At 38.0% G+C, this 21,628-nt stretch overlaps 1 protein-coding gene across 1 annotated transcript; it reads right to left on the reverse strand.

Moving 5' to 3' along the window:
• Positions 1-362: 362 nt before the first annotated feature.
• Positions 363-20,605, reverse strand: LOC104814962. Its single transcript, XM_019202693.1, has 47 exons — positions 20,370-20,605; positions 20,194-20,271; positions 19,988-20,100; positions 19,815-19,908; positions 19,584-19,627; positions 19,357-19,425; positions 18,980-19,041; positions 18,474-18,681; positions 17,855-17,923; positions 17,685-17,764; positions 17,415-17,564; positions 17,183-17,246; positions 16,901-17,002; positions 16,544-16,735; positions 16,336-16,469; positions 16,081-16,231; positions 15,794-15,886; positions 15,535-15,636; positions 14,738-14,793; positions 14,546-14,642; positions 14,277-14,450; positions 14,085-14,201; positions 13,635-13,882; positions 11,741-13,275; positions 10,403-11,619; positions 9,658-9,786; positions 9,416-9,571; positions 8,386-8,952; positions 8,225-8,296; positions 7,718-8,149; positions 7,442-7,625; positions 6,600-7,347; positions 6,396-6,512; positions 5,759-6,032; positions 5,106-5,219; positions 4,907-4,990; positions 4,149-4,199; positions 3,892-4,071; positions 3,488-3,810; positions 3,023-3,367; positions 2,870-2,933; positions 2,358-2,504; positions 2,082-2,186; positions 1,868-1,978; positions 1,683-1,787; positions 1,304-1,373; positions 363-1,211 (listed from the first exon to the last, which is right to left on the reverse strand). Exons 1-47 carry the CDS (start codon positions 20,464-20,466, stop codon positions 496-498), a joined length of 10,440 nt encoding a protein of 3,479 aa, XP_019058238.1. The 5' UTR covers positions 20,467-20,605; the 3' UTR covers positions 363-495.
• Positions 20,606-21,628: the final 1,023 nt, after the last annotated feature.

A 21,628-nucleotide genomic window follows, 5' to 3' on the forward strand; every position in this document is an offset into this window, starting at 1 on the left:
TTCTTGGCCTAATAATAATATGCCCCAAATATGACCTCTTTTTGTCGGTAAAAGAAATATCTAAACAACTAAAATGTATTTAATAACTTATAAAATCATTTATTATATATATATAGTTTTATTTAATGTAATTTTAAATAATTATAATTAATCATTTTTTTTGTAAAAAATGAAACCGATGCATTAGTGTCTCGAACCCGAACCCAGAAACCGATTCTCGAAACGTCTACCCTACTATATAGAAATATGTATATTTTGATTATTTACCTTTAAAATTCAGTGGTATGCCGATTGCTTTTACAGATGTTCATGTTCTGCGTATGAATCCCGTTTACTTTTTTTTTTTAATGGCTGATCAAGAGTTCAGTGTCATGCTTTGTGCCTATGGATTCTGAAAAAACTAGTTTCACTATACCTTGTGTACACTAAGACACATTCCTCTGTCCTATACAGACAAAAACCTCATCTTGTTCATCTTCAACCTACTTTAATTCCTTAACTGAGATTACTCTGATGTAAAACAAATCGACTGTTCCAACCCCGGCTTTTTTTCGAAGCTTCAATGGTGGATAACAAAATCTGCAACAACTCATCTGCTTCTTCCTCGGTTGGCAGCTCTAAGGTTGTCTGACGAAGCGGCAGAGACGAAGAAGAAGCAGAAGAAGAAGAAGGGTTCCACAGTTTTCCACTTTGGCCACGGCTTTTCTTCTGCTGGGTCTGTCTCCAGCTCGAGGCACTGTCAAAACTGCTTCCCACAATATGAACAACTCCTCCGCTTGAATCTACATGTATTACACTCTCTAGACCGATCTCTCTCTCAATCTTCCACTCCAGATCCACAGGAACACCTTGAAAGCCTGGACCTCTGAAATCTGCCAAACTGGGGCTGATAACGACCAGTATGGATCGCCCTGTGACCACCACGAAATCTCCTCCTCGCTTTAGAGCTTTGCACTTTATCAGAATCTCACCTTTCAACTTCAAGTTGTCTCCAACCTCTGTAAGTACTGCAGTCCCGACCGCTTCTTCCCAAGAATATGGCCTGAGAGGAAGTTCTCTATTCAGAGGTCTCGGAAGGCGAAGCCTACGCCTCTGGTATCTTGCACTGTGAAGCCTGCTTCGGTTTCTGATACTCTGCGCAGTTTTTCCCGTAACCTCGAGGATACTAGCCGTGGGCCTGGCAACAAGTCCAGTGATCCCCAAAGCTATTCCTGGAACCAAAATAGGTATGAATAAAATTGGAGTTATACCCGAGAACTTGTTCACCAACATCCCATGTGCGGCTTCTTGCTTAATTAATTACCTGAGACTACTCCTGGAAGGCCATGCTTTTCGGCTCCCCTTATTGGTGATTCAAGGAGACCAGTGAGCCCCTGTGATTTTGCAAATAATAACTATAAATAAGCAAATATCCATCCACGCATATATGCATTCTATGCGCAAGTTCAAAGGATAACTTCAGACAGGAGCAGCCAGACATAGAGGGACTACATCAGAAAAATTGGTTTCTCAAAACTATTGAAATTCATTGCGGTACGGCTTAGAGAATATCGAAGATGGTAGATTCGAGACTAACATATCAGGGGAAAAAAAAACTCTACACTAACAATCGTGAGAAGGGGGAAAATCGCTGATCGAATGGGAGCATTTCAAACTACTGAGAGCACAAATGATATATATACCTCAAACACTTCACCTATAACTCCTTTGCTGTGAGATCCTTCACCTTTTTGCTGGTTTTCCATTCTCGCAACATCATGATCGTTGAATGTAAATGCAACGATACCCTGCAAAAGAATTAACAATTTCGTGTGATAGGACAGCAAGTTCACAAGAATTCCAAGAAGCAACAGATACCGACTACTACCTTATGGGCAGCTTTACTGAATTGAGTGGCAGCATCACTTAAAGCGTAGACAGTACTGCTCAAAAGACTTGTAGTTCCTTGTGCCATTCCTTGAATAAGTCCTTTAGGGCTCTGTTAAAGGAATCAAATCTAGCAATCTGAGAACAAGGTACACCCCCAAACCAGACATTTAATGGAAAAAATGCATTAAATAGGGATCATATCTCATCATCACCTTTGAAACACCTCTCGCAGGAGCTGACAAAAAATCTTTAACTCCAAGCGCTACATTCCTCGCAAACCCCATAGGATTACCAATAACTCCAGCAGAACCGAACACCTAAACATTAAATAATTAGGAGAATGCATGCCATGAGTTCACAGTGGAATGAGGATATACATCAATCTGACTTGGTAGTTGGTAGATCGGTTGCAATGGAATGATCAACACATGATGAGATAGTAGGACATTGCTACACCGATTCACTTTTGACTGGCCTATCTTGCTTACCTTGTAAAGCTCATGTAGAATTTGACGGGTATAGTGCCCAATGAGGATCTCCTGAAATGATTCCACACTTGACATGTGATGTACAATCGTTAATTGCTTGAGATGAATTCGTGCACCCTCGACATCAGCAAGAGCCATAAGACCTCTCTGGAATTGGATCATAATTCAACATTAACGAAATGATACAAATACAACAGGCTCTAATCTAAATTAACAGAGCATTTTTAAGATGGAATGAGGAACGTATATCATCAGAACACTCAGCCAGAGCCAGCCATGGGCCTAAGGAGTAAAGAAATATATAAAAAGGTCAACTTAGCATGGAAGACAACCAGAAGAAAAAAAATTACTACAGAAAATCAACATCTGTATCTCTATGTTGGGTGAGGGAGGGAGGGATGGAGGGAGTATCCAGAACCTTATGTCACTAAATCATCATTATACAACACACAAGCAATGTCTCTACTATCGAATAGGTCTAAGCAATGTTTCCAGGAAATGAAGGTACATACATGGATAAGGGAGTCCCCTGAAGTAAGAACACCATGCCTAAGCATCCAGGGAGCACTAGAAAAGCTGTCAAGATTGTGAAACACAAAGGAAGAGTAAGCATCTCGAAAGGTCAGGAAGGTTTAACGATCCTGGCAGGAGGTTTTCTGACTCACCTTAATGTAAACTTAACAGGGGCCAACTCGAACATTTCAACGTAGATCTTTCTGTGTCTTCTAGCCAACAAGTAAATCTGCTGCCAAGGAGCCCCTATCGGAATTATTGAAGGGAAAGATACAATGCTTCTCTGGCTTTTGTTAAATACCGGAATATTTCTAGCATGTGGAGGATCATCTTTCACACTTGTATCCTTTGCAGAACCCGTATCATAAACAAGAGGATGCAGTGTTGGATCTGAGAATGGCAGTAGTCTACTCTGAGATTCTGGAAGCACAGCTTTTACAAACTCTAACAATGACAAAATAGTTTCTAATTCGAGCTCGAGGCAGAAATCTGCTATCCTGCATTCATTTGAAAATTTGAAGAAACACTGAGAGCTGGGAAACAGAAAGTATAAGCAAAAGACAATGAACTGGGACTGTGATGTGGAAGATTAAAAAGAATGTTCTAGTGTTTCACACCTTAAGTGTATGTGCTCCAAAGAAACTAGTGAAGCATCTTTCTTCCTCCACTTTGCAAGCCCAGCGTATAGTACAGCATCATGAGTTTTACTCCTAGTTTGCTGCACTATTTCACCGGAAGATCTTCCTTTGGTATCCTTAATACCACCCCAGTCAGAAGGAATGCTTCTCTGCTCATGATTGAATGACAATATGACAGGATATGAAGAATTGTAGAGTGGGTTGTCAATCTGTAGCGATGAGATCTGAAAGGAAAGTTTCTGCTGATCTAAACTTTGGCTCAGATCAAACACTACATTTGAGACACAAGCATAAATCAATTCCTGTAAGGAGGAATAGTGTTAGTGTCGGAATAATCTAGGGACCTGATAAGAATAGGAAAGATTCTTTTGGGTGGGGTATACCTGAGGCTGGGAATTAATCAAAGAGATACCAATGCTTGGAAGGACAAGTAAGAAGTTTTCTGTGTAACAGGCCACATTATCCTTTTGAAGCTTTTGGTTTCTCTTCTCCTGGAACTTAGAGCTAATTTTTTCCTCTATATCTTTCGTGGCATGGTAACCGGAATCTACAATGCTGAGCACCTGCAATTGAAGAAGATAAAAATAAGTTGAATCGTCAAGAAGTTAGCTAACTGCTATTGGGCTACGCTAAAATGTACCTTTGTAGCTCCTTCAGCACAGACAGATAACAACAATGTCCTTTCAGGTTTCTGGAGAAGAGTAAAACAATAAATTAGACAAGCCTACAAGCAACTATATGGCACTAGACAGCCAAAATATGAAAAGAACAATAAAGAATAAACTTAAGAGACTACACCTCCAACACCATCTTCTTCCATTGCATATTTCATTTTCTTTTAGCTAAAGGGAGGAGGAGGAAGAGGAGGGAGGGCATATAAACTTGTCCTAGACTATTCTGTGACTTAACTTTCACTCGATTAGAATACCATACCAGATATCTGTTCTTCTAATGCCATTTATTTTATATTACTGTATTTTCTGATAAACTTTTCCATGCAGTGGTCCTCACAAACACTAACGTTGGTCCACAATTGTCCATTTGTCAAATCCAATATTAAGGATGTCTGAAGATGATACAGAGTTGATAGGCTTGCTCAGAAACAAAGTAGAATCCAATATTAAGGAGCCATATTCAACAGTTCCATCCATTCTACCTAATGATCACGTCCCTAAAAGCATCTCAAAATTTGTTTCTCGAATATCTTGTGGCTAGTGTTTTTGCTTTTCATAAGAGAAGATGGAGTACTATGACTTTGGGGCAAACTGACGCAAAGAGGATTCCATTTTAACAGAAGACAAAGGAACTCTCTTTCATACAAGAGACTCAGGAAAACATTTTGCAGCAACACCATCACAAGAGAAAAATAGCCATAAAGAGGTTGATTGTGAAAAATACCTCAGAGGTGGAGCGTAAAAGCACTGGAATAGGCTGTTTTGTTATATCAAGAGTATAAGAGCCTATAACCCGATTTCCAGGCACCTAAATTAGTCATAAAAATAAAATAAGAGAAAGAAAAGGAACAAAGAAGATTAGACACATCAATAAACATCAAAATTGTGTGGCTTTTTATGATAGAATAAACTAATCAGCTTACCTCAATTGTCAAACGATGTGGATAACAGGGTTCATCCCAAGCATAAGGGCATGAAGTATAAGGGTGAACTATGGTGTCAAAAGTTTCACATTTTTGTTGATAAACCCTCAGTCTCTACAGTATAAACCAGAAAAAAAGATGTTTAATATCATGTAGCATAACCTAGGGTTAGAAGATCATATAGTTTCAGTGTGTCATTGTGTTTCAGAGAACTTCTCTGCCCTTTAAAGATCGGTTACTGACTTACCTCTAGAAAGGGAAGGAACAGAAAACCCTACGCTGGTTGAAAAATCAATAGCCCATTGCATATTATACAGATGTTCATCGAAATTACTCTTGGGCTAATCCCAAGGTCAAACCTTAGAGTAAGGACACAACTGAATAACCAACAGGAGGGAAACTTAACAGCAAAATACTAGTCGAATCTTCACAGAATTCAAGACGATATAATCAATTCTAATCATCGGTTATACTATTTTTTTGGCCCGCTTTAAGTGTTCAGACAGTGCTACCTCAATGTAGAACATGTCAACATGACGCAGATATAATCAAAACAAAAATGAACCTAAGCGCTGAAGGAAAATCCAATTAAAAAAAAAAGATTTGTCTCTATAATTTAACCAATGGAGAGAAAACTGCAGTTGAACAGTTACCTCTTTTGAGAAATTATCAATTCTGTAGGGCATATATCCCATGTCATCGTCTGATAGAAGAATAAGGTTGGTTCCAACATTTCCACGTATATTCCCGGCAATCTTTTCATTTCCACTCGAAATATCAGCATTCTGGACCTCCACTCGTACCATGTTTAACGCACTCGTAACGTAATTCCACATTTTCAGTTGCGTATCTCCTAAATGATCTGGCAAGAAGCTACCCGACCATTGCCATCCAGGCTCGTTGAAACGGATTGAAACTAACAATTCCCTATAGCATATAGAAAAATTGGCACACAGAATATCATGCAAGCTTTCAACTGTAATTCCTGTTTCTAGTTGAAAGGGAAGTAGAAGCATCAACATCAATGGTGTCCAACTGCGCATGTGCTTGAAGAGTCCCCTAATTCTGACTCGTGGAACTTTTTTAATTCAGAGCGATTATATCACAAGAACAGAATTTTAAGAAAAAGAAGTCCACAGGAATAGCCATTTAAAGAAAGCTAATATTTCAGATAAACAATTTAAGAAGTCAGAGAGGGGCAAGATGAAACTGAATGCAAGTGATTGAGAAAAGACCTTGCATATAACAAGCATATCTTGCATACAAAACGTAAATAAGGACAGAAAGGACCTTGTAGTATCTGTCCAGTGAAGCTGAGAATGCTGTCCGACAGCCAAATGAGTAACTAAATTGGTTCCCTTCTGCTTGTAACATAGGTCCTTGCTGCATGAGTTACAGATAACATATCTGCAACATGCAAGTTTGTTCACTGGACTAATCAGGAAAAATAAAAGTGCAGGATTAAAAAGAGCATTTATTGACACTATCAGTCACCTGGGTTGAAAGGTTATTGCTTGTGTTCTCCCTCCAAATGCGCCACCAAGAATAGAACACGTAACAGATAATAAGAATGATTGGCTTGGCGATGATTGTGGGACAATGACACTTGTCGAACCACTGGGTGGAACAAGAGAAAATGGAGCTGACCATAGAGAATGTGGCCTATTTGCATTGTCTGACCCTGGCAGGCCCTTTTGGACTCTAATCAAAATATCACTTGCACTGGAAATAGCACACGGTGAATAAATGCATGCTTTGACCTTGCTAAGGTCATCATTACCTAGGAAACACGCTTCCCTTAAACTCTTTGAGGACATGTTCCTTTTTTGACCAATTGCTGAGCCTTTTCTATCAGCTGGAAATTCTTGTTGCTTGTGAGAATATCTATCTAGAGTTGATAAAATCACAGGCTTGTGTACTAGTCTGTCAGAATCTGAATTAGCTATTCCGCTTTCTGATGAAGACGGACTAGAAGGGGCGTCAACAATTGGAGCTCTATCTGAAAAATCTTTCTCACAGGATAGGATGCCAAGTCCCTCTTTCCGACTTTGAACAAAATTTTGCTCAAACAGGTTGTAGCAGGATGGAACTATGATGGATGTCCCTTTTGCTTCATTACTGCAGTTCGAAACAATCAGAGGAGTTCCGGTGCAGTTGTACAACAGAAATGGAACAAAGACAGATACTTCTCGAGCACCACAGGTTATATCCACCGTCTTCTCAAAGGATACATAAACTGAACCTTCAAGACAAAAATAGTTTTGAAAACAACTCAACATCAATATGCATTTCTGAAAGACACACAACCCTGAGAGTCAGAAAGTAGAAAAGCTTACCCCCCGAGAAATCAGAATCGAAGGAAACAGTTTCAGTCTGAGAGAATTTCCCTCCACTGAACTTAGCCACTGCGCTGAAAGTTTCAGAGCGAGGGAACTTTAAACGTGCTGGTCCAAATCCGTCCATTTTGAACTCTAACATCAGGTCATGTGAAGGATCGCTATGATGGAATGGAGCATCCCCCTAAAAACATTCATTTATTGTCGCATATAATACACTATATTAGACATAATCAAACTTCATTGAAAGAAGGAAAGTTTATGCATGTCTCAGACCTCAGAAAGCAATGCAGACTGGGTGATGCCACCACTTTCAACAGTGAGAGATATTGGTTCAGGAAGACAGTTTCTCACAACAAGTGGAGTACTTAAAGTCACTTGATGAATAAATCGCTCCCTGAATCGGTTCACATCATGCAATCTGCGGCCAAACTTTCCATCTGGTAAATCATTGAAATGGAAAGATGCCGGCAAGCTAATGGTCTGTACTGATATGCAGCACCGAAACGGTTCATTGCTTGGATGACAAGGATAACAAGCAAAAGACCGACGAAATCCTATCTTGCTCTTCTGTGAAAGAAGCTTGGAGATGCTATGAGCTTCACTCCACAAGTACGAATCTCCAAGTGGACGCCATCGCAGCCGACCGGCTTCAGCCAAATGTAAAGGCAATGGGAATTCTTGACCAGGAGATATAGGATCTAGGATCTGAAATTTACGAACATTAGAATAACAAACAATTTCATTTCACACGGAAAGCACTGGCTTTTCAGTATTCATAACCTTTGGGGAGAGACCAAATGGAATATCAAAGCGAAGTTCCAGAGGCATGGATGTTGAGTTCAAAATTATTACCTGAAAAAGGAAATAGCAAAAGCAGACCCATTATTAGCAGGTAATAAAAAAACAAAGACAAATACGTTGTGGGATGAAGTCAAACTTACTGTTGAGTAAACTCTTATAAACTTGCTCTGTCGTTGCAGTGATACCTCAAACACAACAGGAACAACAAACCCATTCCCTAGACCAGCTTTACTGGTTTCTTCAACATTTGCATTGTCATTAGATGTCTTAGAAAAATCAACCTCGAAATAGGAAAGGCCAATGCGATCTATTGAACAAGGAGGCGAAGCAACAAATGTCCCATCAAGTTGAACCCTCATGTAATGATGTGTCACACCACTTGACGGTTTTCTGCTAAAACAACGACGATCTCCATGGTAGAAAAGTTGTTTATTACTGTCATCGAGATTAATGGGAACAGAAGCACCAGGTTGCACAGAGCTCTGAAGCACCGGAGATGACATATCGAGCACATCAGAATTATGTGCTTGGAAAACTTGGTATAGCAAAGGTAGCGAAGTCAAATTTTGAAATACATATGGAGCATATCGCTCTCCATATGAATTTCTCATGCAGTAAGTCATAGATAATCCTTGACTGTCAGGAATACCATCTGATCCCATCAGGCCCCAAGCGTTTTCTGCCATCTCAATTGTCCTGAAGATGCACTTCAGCAGGGGAAAAACGAAATGAAAATTTACAAACGGTAACAGATAATGCATAACTCAAATTCAGAAGATCCAAGGGGAATATGGTTGCTAGAATGTTACCATTCCCATATGAAAATCGTTATGGAAATAAGCACCAAAAACACACCCTAATAGAAGATTGAATAACTTCAGAACCAAAACTACTATTATTTTCGCATGGAACTCCATGATTTCAATGTTGTTAGAAGAAAGAGTGCAGTTTCCTCAATACTAAAAGTAAGAAAATCACGGTTTCACCAGACCAAGATGAAGGCCACACAAGTACAGAATAATATAACCAGTTGACTAACAGCTCTAAACTGAAGCACCATGACAATCAAGGTCAGCAGCACAGACTCTTCTACTGTACACTTACATAATAAAAAAGCAAAGTGGATGCAAAATAATTTAACAGGTAAGGTCCTATTCAACCTCATATTACCTCAAAAAGAGACTCCGTCAAGTTTACATTGAGCTGAGCTGTTGATGCAACAACGATTTCAGTTAGCCCAGATTTGTTCAGCAGAGCATTGATCCCAATTTTTCTGGCTAATTTGACATCAAAGTTCCAGGGCTCGATAAAAGGCTCCCACAAGACCTTCACCAAATATCCATGGTGATTATTAGCATAATCGCATGTCCAAATCAGAAATAAGATCTATGTGCTTTCTTTCGGCATCATACCTTATGCATATTATTATAGTTCACTTGAAGTTCACATGAAACTGTGCTCTCCACATTCTTTTCAGTCAGATTAGCTAGCAGGAAAAAGTTCCTCATAAGAACCTCAAGAAGCAGACCACCACAGCCCAACTGCATGAAATGGAAAATTAAGACTTTAGCAGAAAAAACTCAAGACTTCTAACCAAAGTGTCACACATACAGCTAAACAATATGGAAGCAAAACCATGATCTAGGATATTGATAATATCACTTTGTACTTTCTGCTCCCTTTTCTGCCTTGGTTTACCGTAAAGAAACAGTACCAAGAATTAACCGTCAGGCTAATTGTGATTTTGCAAGACAGATATTAACTGAACATAAAGATTGTACACCCTGGCGATCAAATGCATGAACTACAGAACACAAGTTGAATACAATCCCATATGCAAATGCAGCACATATTTAAGGTGAGAAGGAAGAGAAAGATCAACAATGTGGTGTCTTCATAAAAAATAATTTTGCATGCATAAATTAATTGAACAAAGAGAACACACAAGGCCGTGAACAATAGCAAGGACTACAGCAGAAACGGGGCTTCATGGTGACCCTATTATAAGCATAAGCAGAGCACAGTTAAGAGTGAGAAGTAGCCTTTTCATTTGGAAGGGCCATCAAGTAATGCGATTGTTATGAAATACCCCTTCTAGGCCCCTAGAGCATTAATATTGGAAAGGATAAAGATCAGTACATAAAGCACAAGCCATACCCTTCCATCTGATATTAGAACAGACACATCTCTTATCTGCACTTTTGCATTTGTGTTTCCTTGCTTAGATTGTGAAGATACCATCTCCGGGCCATCAAATGCAACACCATGCCAGAAGGATAAGACTTGATGAGACAAATGCATCTCTACATGGTCAGACAGTATCTCTGTACCAACATTTACGATTTTTCTCTGATCCATCTGAATCTCAGTCTCTACAAGTAGTTGTTCTACCCCGAATAGAGAGCAAGACTCAACAGCTTCAACTCCAGACGTTGAAACAGTTCCAATGATCTTTTCGAACTTACAGCTCACTTTAACATTTCTTCCAAGAAAAAAGAGCTCACCACTCTCATTAAATGCTGTAACCGATATATATTTACAGTATTTCCCTTTATAGATATTTACATTCTCATCCACAAATCTCTCCTGCATTTCGGTCCCCATGAGCCCTGGAGATGTTGTCCCACTACTGCAGAGGGGAAAATGAATTCTAACACCAATATTCTCTGCTTTTAAGGCGATAGTCATACCCTGACTTGAGTTGTCTGACTGCCCAAATTCTAACATACTTGAAACTTTATCTGTGTTGTCAAAACCATTTTTTACCACTTCTGTAAAATCAAACATATCTGGGTTCGAACCTCCTGACAAGACATGATCTTGGCCACTGTGTTCGAGTACTTTGACGCAAGAACTGAGAAGTTCAATGACTTCAGTCCAGTCAAAATAGTATAACCAGATGTCAAGGGATGGGAGAGCAAACCAGAGCTCATAACCATGAACTTCCTGTTTAGTGAATCTGATTCCAAGCACTGAGTAATCCTCATGTAGGTTGGCGCAACGAGCTAGCATGACTGAGTTTAACAGTGAATAAAGCCCAACATAAAAAAACTGAATCTCCAAGCTTACCGGCATATTATTTTCAAATGTTCCTGAAAATAAAAATTTCATATCAGTCTGGATCACTGGTTTCAACAGCTCGACCTCTTTTCTGACCCGATGCAGTTTCAGCCTCAAAAGGTTGACAAAACATCTGACTTCCACATAGTTTGGGAAAGATTCAAGGGGTACAACTGCTCTCTCCTGCTTTAGATGCTTCTGTGCACGAAGAAACTGAGGAACATCGGATGTGAATAATTTGGATTGCTCATCAACTAAGGAAACCTGATCTATGACATCAAGAATCGCCTTAAATCCCAGCAAAGCATTTGAATCTGCAAAAAGGTCAAATACTTATGGATAAATAGACAGATAGGTTACATCTATGTAGAGAGAAGAAAAAGGGAGAATGGAATCCTCGTATCTTGCAAAAGCCCAAAGTGCAAGACCACCTACCATCAGCCATAATTTCACAAACTCCAACCCTTCCCATGATACATGTTGAAGTGGAATATGAATAGTGATCACAAGGTATTCTAATCCAGACATCAGCACTGATGGGAGATGCGAGTGTGATGCTAGTGCACTCTGTATGCTGCTCGAATGATAAACTGCCATTCTTAGAGAGCAACAATGATAACGACAAATCCCGCCCAAATATACTTAAGCAATCAATACTCCCGGCTACTTGATTGAGTGGAATAACACATTCCTGTGGTACATGCTGCACCACATTGCACAGAGCACAGTCAGGTGTGAAGTTAATATATAACTGCCGAATGTCCACTTTCAGATGTTGACAATCATCATTTTCGACAGGTAGAATCAAAGTAGAGTCTAGTATCTCAAACTTGTAAGTAATAGCCAATTCAGAAAGTGGATCAATGAGATCAGTGGAATGAGTGATAGACTGCGTTCCTGACATCGAAGTCCAACCAGGAAGAGAGAAATATCCAATAATAATGGCCAAATATTCAGGAAGCAGAATGCAGCATGAGTGTTGAATGCCGATGCTGACTTCAAGTTCAGAACTAGAAGTCTTAAGATTACCTTTCCTTACCCGTACATTTAATACCGGAGACAGATTTGGTGATGAATGTCCCCAAAGAAAACCGTCGAAGTAGTTGGTCCACAAGGGTTGTTTCAGCATCAAATTTTCAACAGAGGAAACCAGATCCACAAGATCATCTGAAATGGTAAGCATGTATTTGGATACAGGGAGTATAATAGTTCCAAAAATGCTTGAAGAATCATGGAAATGAACACTGGCATCAAAGATGTGCGCTTCAACTGTGAACAGAGTTGTCTGACCAAAACCTCGGGAGGAAGAAAAAACATTCGAAGAACAGTCACATTTTTCACCTTGACAATCCAAACTACCTTCTGTCCAATCCTTTTTATTCCTTAAACAGAATATCTTCCTCCAGTCAGGTATTGAATAACAGAGCGAACTGTCCAGACTACCAAGGGAACCAGAATTGTAAATCGTCACAAATGGATATTTGTCCATAGGAATGCAGCCACATGAGCTCTTTTCAATGAAGTTAGAGAACCCAAACCTTTCAAATCCAAACCAAGGTACTTCCTTTTGCGTACAGAATTCTGTGGTTGGGCTACCTTGATTCTTATCAGTGGAAGAAATCTTATTAGAAGATATCTTACCAAGAAAATCAGCCAGCAAGCCAAATATATACGGGTAGCAATGGAGTTCAGTACTCCTCCAGAAGATTGTACACTTGTGGTGAACAAAATCTACACTCCTGTAAGCCTTGTAATGTAAACGAATAACATCTTCAGGAAGTGCCATATTATTAATGAGATTGGCGTGGTTACTACATTGAACATCCACCCCCCTTCCATAGGCAGAGGATGAAGTAAGTAGATTCCCAGATGAACAAAGGCTATGACAGTCAGCTCCATTTTCTGAGCAAGCAATCATTTCCAATGCTTTCATAAGGATCGACCATTCTTCAAACTCCGACAGTGAATACCTTCAAAATCACATTTGATCACGAGAATCCATCAGAGAAAAGCATGTGCTACAATATGTTATTCAATGCAAAAAATAGGGAGAAAAAACCTTTGATAATGTATTGAATCACAGATATTTATTTGACACTGGCATTGGTTGATAAGGCACAAGCAATAATGTGTGCACTTAATCATTGCAAAGTAAAAGAAATATAAGGGTTTGAACAGCAACACAATCAACTGCTTCACAAAAGAAGTAAATTTCATATAGGCAAACATTGTAACAACGACTAATGATGTTAGCTTTATAACTAAAGGTTAACTTTTAACTGACTGTCAAGACACAGCCAATGGATTTATTGATCCAACGCTTACCCACCAGAGATCAAGTTCTCGTAGAGAAAGAATAAGCATTGTGCTATTTTCTTCATTATTCGCAAGATTGACATGCAACTTAAGAAGTGCCAAATTTGCATTGATGGTGAAGGCAAAATGGACAGAATCCGCATCGGATGTAGCATTATGAGCTTCACGATTCCAAATATCAAGGTATTGAATCACAGACATTACTGCTTGGCAAACTGATGGAGAGAAATGTACATCAATTGTAGATAGGGTAGCAGCAACCTGAAATGAATAGAATGACGGAGAATCAACCTTAAAAACACAAAACGTGTTATCTATCTCGTCAGGCTAGAGAATCATGAAAGTGTGGTATTAAGGACCAACGAGAGAATTATTTCATGCTCTCAGCTAAACTAAACATGGCGACCCATACAATATCCAGAGCATATCAAAGGCACCGCAATTTAAAAAAAAAAATCCATACCTCCAACTGCTTCAAACTTGGTTCCTCTGGAACTATACACGAAACTAAGTTGATAGATATGGATGATCTCTCTAAAACAGGAATTACATCGAGAGGTTGAACCTCTGTTACCCTCACCTGCAGAAGACCAAATTGTAAGAAGACACAACAGCTCAAAAGATCTCAATTGAAAAATAGAGCAACATCTCTGACCTCAAAACCACATAGATTTATCTCAAAATGATCATATAGATCTTTGATTTGTAAATCATTAATGGAGGTAACAGAACTTTGGAAGCCATCCACAATATATGACCACTCTCTAGGATTCGGATTAAGAGAATCTAAGCTATTGGACGTAATGTAAAGAGATTCCAGTACAAAAACCTGCAGGAATAAGTGTGGGGGGAAACAGAGTCAGTAAGTGTGAATAACACAAGCAAGTAAGGCGAGCAATCAAATGTTTAATATAGGAGATATACCAGGTTATAGCTTTCTGGTTCAACTCCAGGGAGACGTAATATAATGTTTTTGATGCTCACGTCCAACTTTATTTTATCACGGTTTGATAAGAGGTATCTATAAGACAAGCCACAGCCCAAATCACACGTTAGCGATCAATTAAGTCATGAGTCTACACTAGCGTTTCAATCTAGTCTAGTGAAAAGACTCACTTGGCTTTCGCTGATAATCGTGTTTTGTCATCAAGGCCATTTAGGGATGATAGAACCTGCACAACAATGGAGACAAAATGTTCTTAATTTTCCAGCATCTAGTGAAAGTAATATAAGGTTTCTATTTTTTATGGCACTTATTCCAAGAAATGAATTGAATTCGAGTATGAAACAAAAACAAGGTGAAATATGTTGTTGTAGTACAAGAGAACAAAATAAGGGTGAGGGGACCTAAAACTTATTCTTTCCCAGTAAAAAACAGTAGGATCAGTAAAAACTGAACACCAAACACTGCTTTATATATAAAACTTAGTGCAGAACTGGGTATTTGAAGGTCCAAATATAAATTTAAGAGCCATTCAAGGAATCCAGATGAGTGACTGGAAATACATAGACTTATATTTTCCATTTATTATCAACACAGGAAAAGAATAAACCCCCAGTAGTCCACTGTCCTTATGTAAACTCCCCTGTAACCCTGTTTACAGCCAATGGATAGACCCATGCATTCTCTTTATATGCCACATTATTATCAAAATTTCTTGTCAAGAGCTACCAGGATCTCAATCTATTTGATTTCCACTCATGCGTTCATCAGAAAACAAAGGTCATTGGTCTCACAGCTTGTCCATCAAACTCCAGATGAAAGGAGATACAGTTTGCAGGATCTATTTTTAGATTTGTGATCACTGCCAATACCATTTCCTTTAATGTTAAACATTCCATCCTTTAAAAAAAGTTAATAAACGTTCCCCCTACAAATACTTTGAGCGGATATAGTAAAAATAAGAGCTCACCCGTTCATGTTGAAGTTTAAAGGATCTTGAACCAAAGAAAAAATTGCTAACAGCTAGGAAGAAGTCCACATCATAAGTTGCCTCGAGGGGCTGGAGGGTGACCTAGACAGATAAGATGACAAAAGAAACCACAAATCACTAAAAAGTCCCTCCAAAACAGAAAGCCACTAACAAAACACCAAGCACAATGCCAAAGGAGCAACAGATGAGCTCCGACAAAAATGCTGATGCATGCTGATGCAGCATGCAGTTAGATCACCTTCAATGATAATTCAACGTCATGATCTTGAGACACCTCCACCTGGGCTCCATATGATGGTTTAACTTCTAAAGCATCGCTCTCGGAGCAGGCCTGCACAGCCCAACACAACTAAATTTTTCTGGCAGCTGTATGAAGAAGACTACCAGAACGTTTATATAATGGAGCATAAACCCTAAACCCTAAACCCTAAAGTGCGTACACCTCACTTACAATATTCCTAACTTTAGTTATCGCTATTTAAGCAACTATCAAAAAATGGCATAGCCATAAGTTAAGATACGAACCCCTTTCATAGTGAGGATTTCTTTCCCATTTTGAGGATAGAACAATCTTCCAGAAAGAACAGAAGCAGTGACAGCTGTGAATCCTTTTGAAAACTTGCAGTCAACAACCACCCCCAAAATGCCCAACTCTGTTACTACTTGACAAGAATGCCTAGGAAATAAAAATGAGAAAAAGAAAAATTGAGGAAAAACAAAACTACTTCACTAGTGAACTTGGACATAGTGATAAATAAATGGAGCGTCTTATCTACTTACCCATATACGCTTTGCAAAACAGCAGAAATTTTGCGTATTTTGAGTCTTACGGAACATGTACAGATCTTATCGCTAGCACCAATATTCCTAGGAGATGAAGCAAGAGGATGAAACTTCGTTGCTTCATGTATATCCTGCAGAAAGTTCAAAGTAGTAGGATACCACGATGAATTTTGAAACTCCATATCCTTCAACTGGAAAAAATTACCTTGACAATTTCATCAGAAACAACTCCAGAAAACTGACTAGAATCATCTGTGCCTCCTGCACCAAGCATTCCCCGGGACAGCCAGTTCAACCATCCACGGGACCTATTTGATGAGCGATCATCACTCTGTTGCTTTTCAGAGGCATTGACACCAGACCCTCCCATGTGCATAGTTATGTCTGAGAAAGCTTCCTGTATAAAGAGACAAGACAAAAAAACGTGGCAGCAGAGATAAGAAAATGCCCATGAAAAAAATATATCTTTTTCCTTATTATGTTATTACGGAGATTCAAATAACCTTAGCTAACTCACTTAAAAATACACAATGCTATAGAGCAAACAGAAATTCAAGCATACCTGCATCTCACCTTCTGCAACAGACCTATAGCTTAAGATATCATCAATGTCAGACTCTTTCTCCACTTCTTCCAAACCCAAAAGGACGGGATCACTAATGGACTGTAATTAAGTATACAACCATATCAGAAGGCAGAAATGCGACTGTATTTCTTCTTGAAGATATCTTGTGAGAACTAGGGAATGCATGGACTGTAACCAAATATACAATTAGGACATCATACAATCTTGTGAGAACTCCAGGCATTTCTATTTCCTAAATATAGAAGAAAATATCCTTACCTGTTCTCTCTGAAGAAACTCTAGTTTTATCTTGTACAGGTTTATATACATCCGGCGTTTGCTCCTGCAATTTAATACCAAAACAAAAGTCAGAAAATCAAATGGATTGTTCGAGCTTATGACAGGAGTATCCATTACAATAAATGCCGAGCAGCTTTAAATGCATTAAAACAGATGGATTGAAAATAAGCATCATCTATGAAAAAGTGAAGATGCAAGAAAATAAACTTACAATCGCTGTCCGAGAAATCTCCATGAAGTTTTTCGTAGTTTCTTACGGACATCGAACAAAATAGATTCTTGGGCATAGTGCCACCAAAGTTTTTGCCATCCTGGTGGTTTTCTCGATAAAGAATTAGAAGAGGGACGATACCGCCCATACCTATACCATATTGTATATTGACAACTTAATGCTCACAGAAGCTAAAACGCTCCAGAAATCAAATAATACAACTATATTTTCAGTATTATAAAAATACTGCAAACCTGACAAAAGGCCTACCTCTCTCGCAATTGGCTTGTTTGCAAGTAATCCAACAAAATCATAATCTGTTGCAACTGAAACTCATTCAAAGTCATAACCTGAAAAGTAAAAGAATGAAGTTACAACGAGTCACACACTAGTAAGTAAATGCTACTTCTTAGCATAACCCAGTAGTAAGGAAAACCCACCACATCAGTCAACTCAGCAGTGACAGAATACTGAGGCTGATCATCACCAAGCTCTCCAGATCGATTAACCTAAGAACATAATTAATTTAAGAAGGGAAAGTGGAATACATATAAACACTAGCAATAGCTATTACATATATAAAAAACGTTAGACATATATACAGTAGCCATGTTTTGCTTATTTAATAGATTAACTATTTACGAAAAAAACACATTACATACAAAAATCATCTTTGACCACATAGATAGCCGCAAAAGCTTTCAATAAAACAAATCCATATAGAGCTGATAGTGAATCCATACAAAGCGGACAAAATTAATAAGACTCCACATCCATAAAGTAGCCTGGAAAAGACCGATTCGTATCATCATTCTTCCCTAAGAAAGACCAAAAAATGGGATTGTAGCATTATAACATCTGGCCTCAAAGACATGGATTAAGATACTCCTTAACTCCATCAGCAACAGATAAATTCAAAAGCAGGATTACAAAACCAGACATAACACCAAAATGTATGAACCTCATTTACTAACAAAAACTAAAAGCTAGACCAAGCATGCATCACTCACAAGTAGCGACAGAGTTTTGAAAAACATGAGGCTGTTTTAGCTCCATTACCAAAAGCGTTACACCAACACGGACCGGCTTCAACAAATAACCAACTTTATCGCTTTGCAATCTTGAATCGCACCAGATGTCAAAAACTCCTTTGCTATCAACACTCAGAAAGTCAGCATTTCCCTCATAAGTGTCGCAATAAATTTCCAAAGCTTCAATCTCCACAAGCTTATTCACTTGTCCTCCTCTCACCCTACCAAGAGATGGCCTGACAAGCAAGATAACTACACTTTCAGAGTATTCCAGCATGCACAGATATCAATCACATGTCTTGGAGACATAGCAACTAAAGTTGAATGATGGAAAAAATATATATATAAACAAAAGAATAATGTAAAAAAAGCTGCAACGTGGTGGTAAAGGCAAATTATTATACTCTTCAATGCTCTTAATGTAACTTAAAGCATAGCTTTTTACCTTTGTCTAAAACAAAATAACAAGAACAGACACTTATGAAAAAATAGAATAGGATGCTAAGTGCCAAAGAAGATCCATTGAGAAATTACCCAACAAAGTTTTGCCTAGTAACGGTTAAGCTTGAAAACCTCAAACCTAATATAACTGGTACCTGTAGACAGAAGCTTCAAATCAAACATACAAAAACGGAAAAGGGGGCATAAACACAAAATGGTTATTCAATCAATATTTTGGAAAATCATAACAACAATAATATGAAAGGATTTTTTATCAGCCTCGCTCATAGGCTTCTAGCTACCTATTTCTCTATCTTCCATGTCATGCATTCTTTGCTCTCGTGATAAGACCAATGATACATTAGATGTTATCGCCAAATGCAATATCAACAATTTACATAAGCTCCTTAGCAACTAAGTTATAGCACTCACTTTAGGAAATCATAAAGCCAAAGAACGATGAGACTTACCGACTCAGGTTGTGTATCATAGTACAACACATGAAAGTTTCTGATTGATACTTGGATGCTATCGAGAATCTAAATCGATAAACAAGAAAAGTTAATACATCAGAACGAAGAAGCGAATGACTCTTAACTTCCACGAAAATAAAAGACTCATGTCAAACTGAAAATCGTTATGAAAAACAAAAATGCTTAAATAAATAAGAGAGGTATCATCCAGAACTAGATATCACCTTGGCAGCTATATATGACATAAAAAGATTCCCCGCTGGACTATCTGGAAAATATAAAAGGGGAATGAGCAAAAAAGTATGGAACCAAACAAAACGCCTCAGATAATCATTCTCCATTGTATCAATTTGCTTTATCCATTAGAGACTCAGAGAAACTATATACATAATGCACATTCGTGCAGTCTAATTCAACTCGTAACTATGAATAAGGAGATGAAGTATATTGCTCACCGCAAACACGTCTAGACAATTTTGCCAGCTCTGCAGCAGCAAGCTTAGCTTTTTTCCCCGCAAACTCTCTTCTCTCAACAGCATCTGAACTCCACTGCAGCAACCATGGAGGTTGGGTAAAGACAATGCTTCTCATCTAAAGAACAAAAGTACTTAGAGAGGGAATCAATCACCTCTTGATCACTGCGTTGAGACACGGATATGAAGACACTCTCTAACATAATGATGATGGGTTCCCTGCCAAGCTTCTTCCATGGAATTTTTATGCTCAATCTCCCTACCCGCCCTGTCAAAAAGAGATTCCTCGTGGACAAAATTAAGGTTGATAGATAGGACCCAGAAAAACCAAACAAAACCAAGATTATATCCACTCAATCACCTTGTTTCAGAGCGAAGGGCAACTGCAAATACTCGAAGGCCTCGAGAATCAGTTCCACGTTCTCCAGTAGAACCTCCTCTGCAATTACAAGAACAAGAAGCGTAATCATCCGAACAAAGAATCGGTGTTAAATTCATCGGAAACGTCGAAAGATTAGCGAAATAAGTAGTAGTCACCATTCCAGACAGTGATCTTGAGCTGGTCTTTGTGGATATCTTTGATGTAGCGACCCAGATATCCCAACAACAACTGACGCACAAGCCCTTCGAACATTTTTCAGCCGATAACATAATCAAACTGCACACTCTGCTTTGCTTTGTCGGTGCGACAAAGCAGACGGTGATCGGAGAAAGGCAGACGACTCTCGGAGAAATGGTAGGGTTCTTAGTTTTGCGAAGAGGGACCTCTTCTCCAGAGGGAAATGTTCTCTTTCCCCAGACCGGACCGAAATGAACCGGACCGCCGGTTTTTATTTGGTTCTTTGAGCTATTTTGTATAATTTAATTTTTTAGATATTCAAATTTCAAGATATATCCAATACAAATTAGAGAAAGTAGTACAAAAATATTGTATGTATGATATATGGAATTAAGCTCGCAAGTTTTAATTATTTTTTGTGGATAGTAACAGAAAAAAACTGTTATGGATTTAGATTTTGGTACATATATATCATTTGGTTTATTAAAATCTATATATAAGAATTCAGATTTTAGGTTTTTAAAATTAAATATATTTTTTTTACTTCTGTCTAAATTGAAGTCATGTTTTTTTTTTCAATTTGGACATAGATTATTGTGAATATAACTCAACAATAATGTGAAGGTTTTCATAAATTATTATGAATAGTGTAGGTAATATTTTTTTATATAATAATATATAATATACACATTTTGCAAATCTCTACTCATATTATTACCTGCTGAAAATTTATAAAAAAAATAATAAATTAAAAAATTAATATTTATTGTCAAATTTTCTTGAATAAAAGCTAAATTTTATTATTTATATTTTAAAACTCGAACTCTTATATTCGTAGTTAAATAAATCTAAATTTTATAAACCATATTAAATTAACCTAAATGTTTATATGATGACCCATAAACCACATTAGAAATGATTTGGACTTGTTGCAAATCTCGGAGGATATGACGCAAAATCGAAAGGAATGGAAAAAGAAGAATTCATGCGGTCGACCCCAAATAAATTTGGGATTAAGGCGATATATTGTTGCTGTTGATATGATAACCGGAACGATTATATAGTAATTTTAATTTTGACTCGACATTGTAACATCATCTACCACGTAATAAATAAATAACATGTCATATTTTTATTTTAAAAAATTTAAAAATTCTCAAAAATATATATACATATATATAATATATATATATACATGTAAATATATATTAATTTTTTAATAATATTTTAAAATTAT

The sequence above is a fragment of the Tarenaya hassleriana genome, unplaced genomic scaffold, assembly GCF_000463585.1.
Source record: "Tarenaya hassleriana unplaced genomic scaffold, ASM46358v1 Cleome22, whole genome shotgun sequence".
Taxonomy (NCBI): domain Eukaryota; kingdom Viridiplantae; phylum Streptophyta; class Magnoliopsida; order Brassicales; family Cleomaceae; genus Tarenaya; species Tarenaya hassleriana.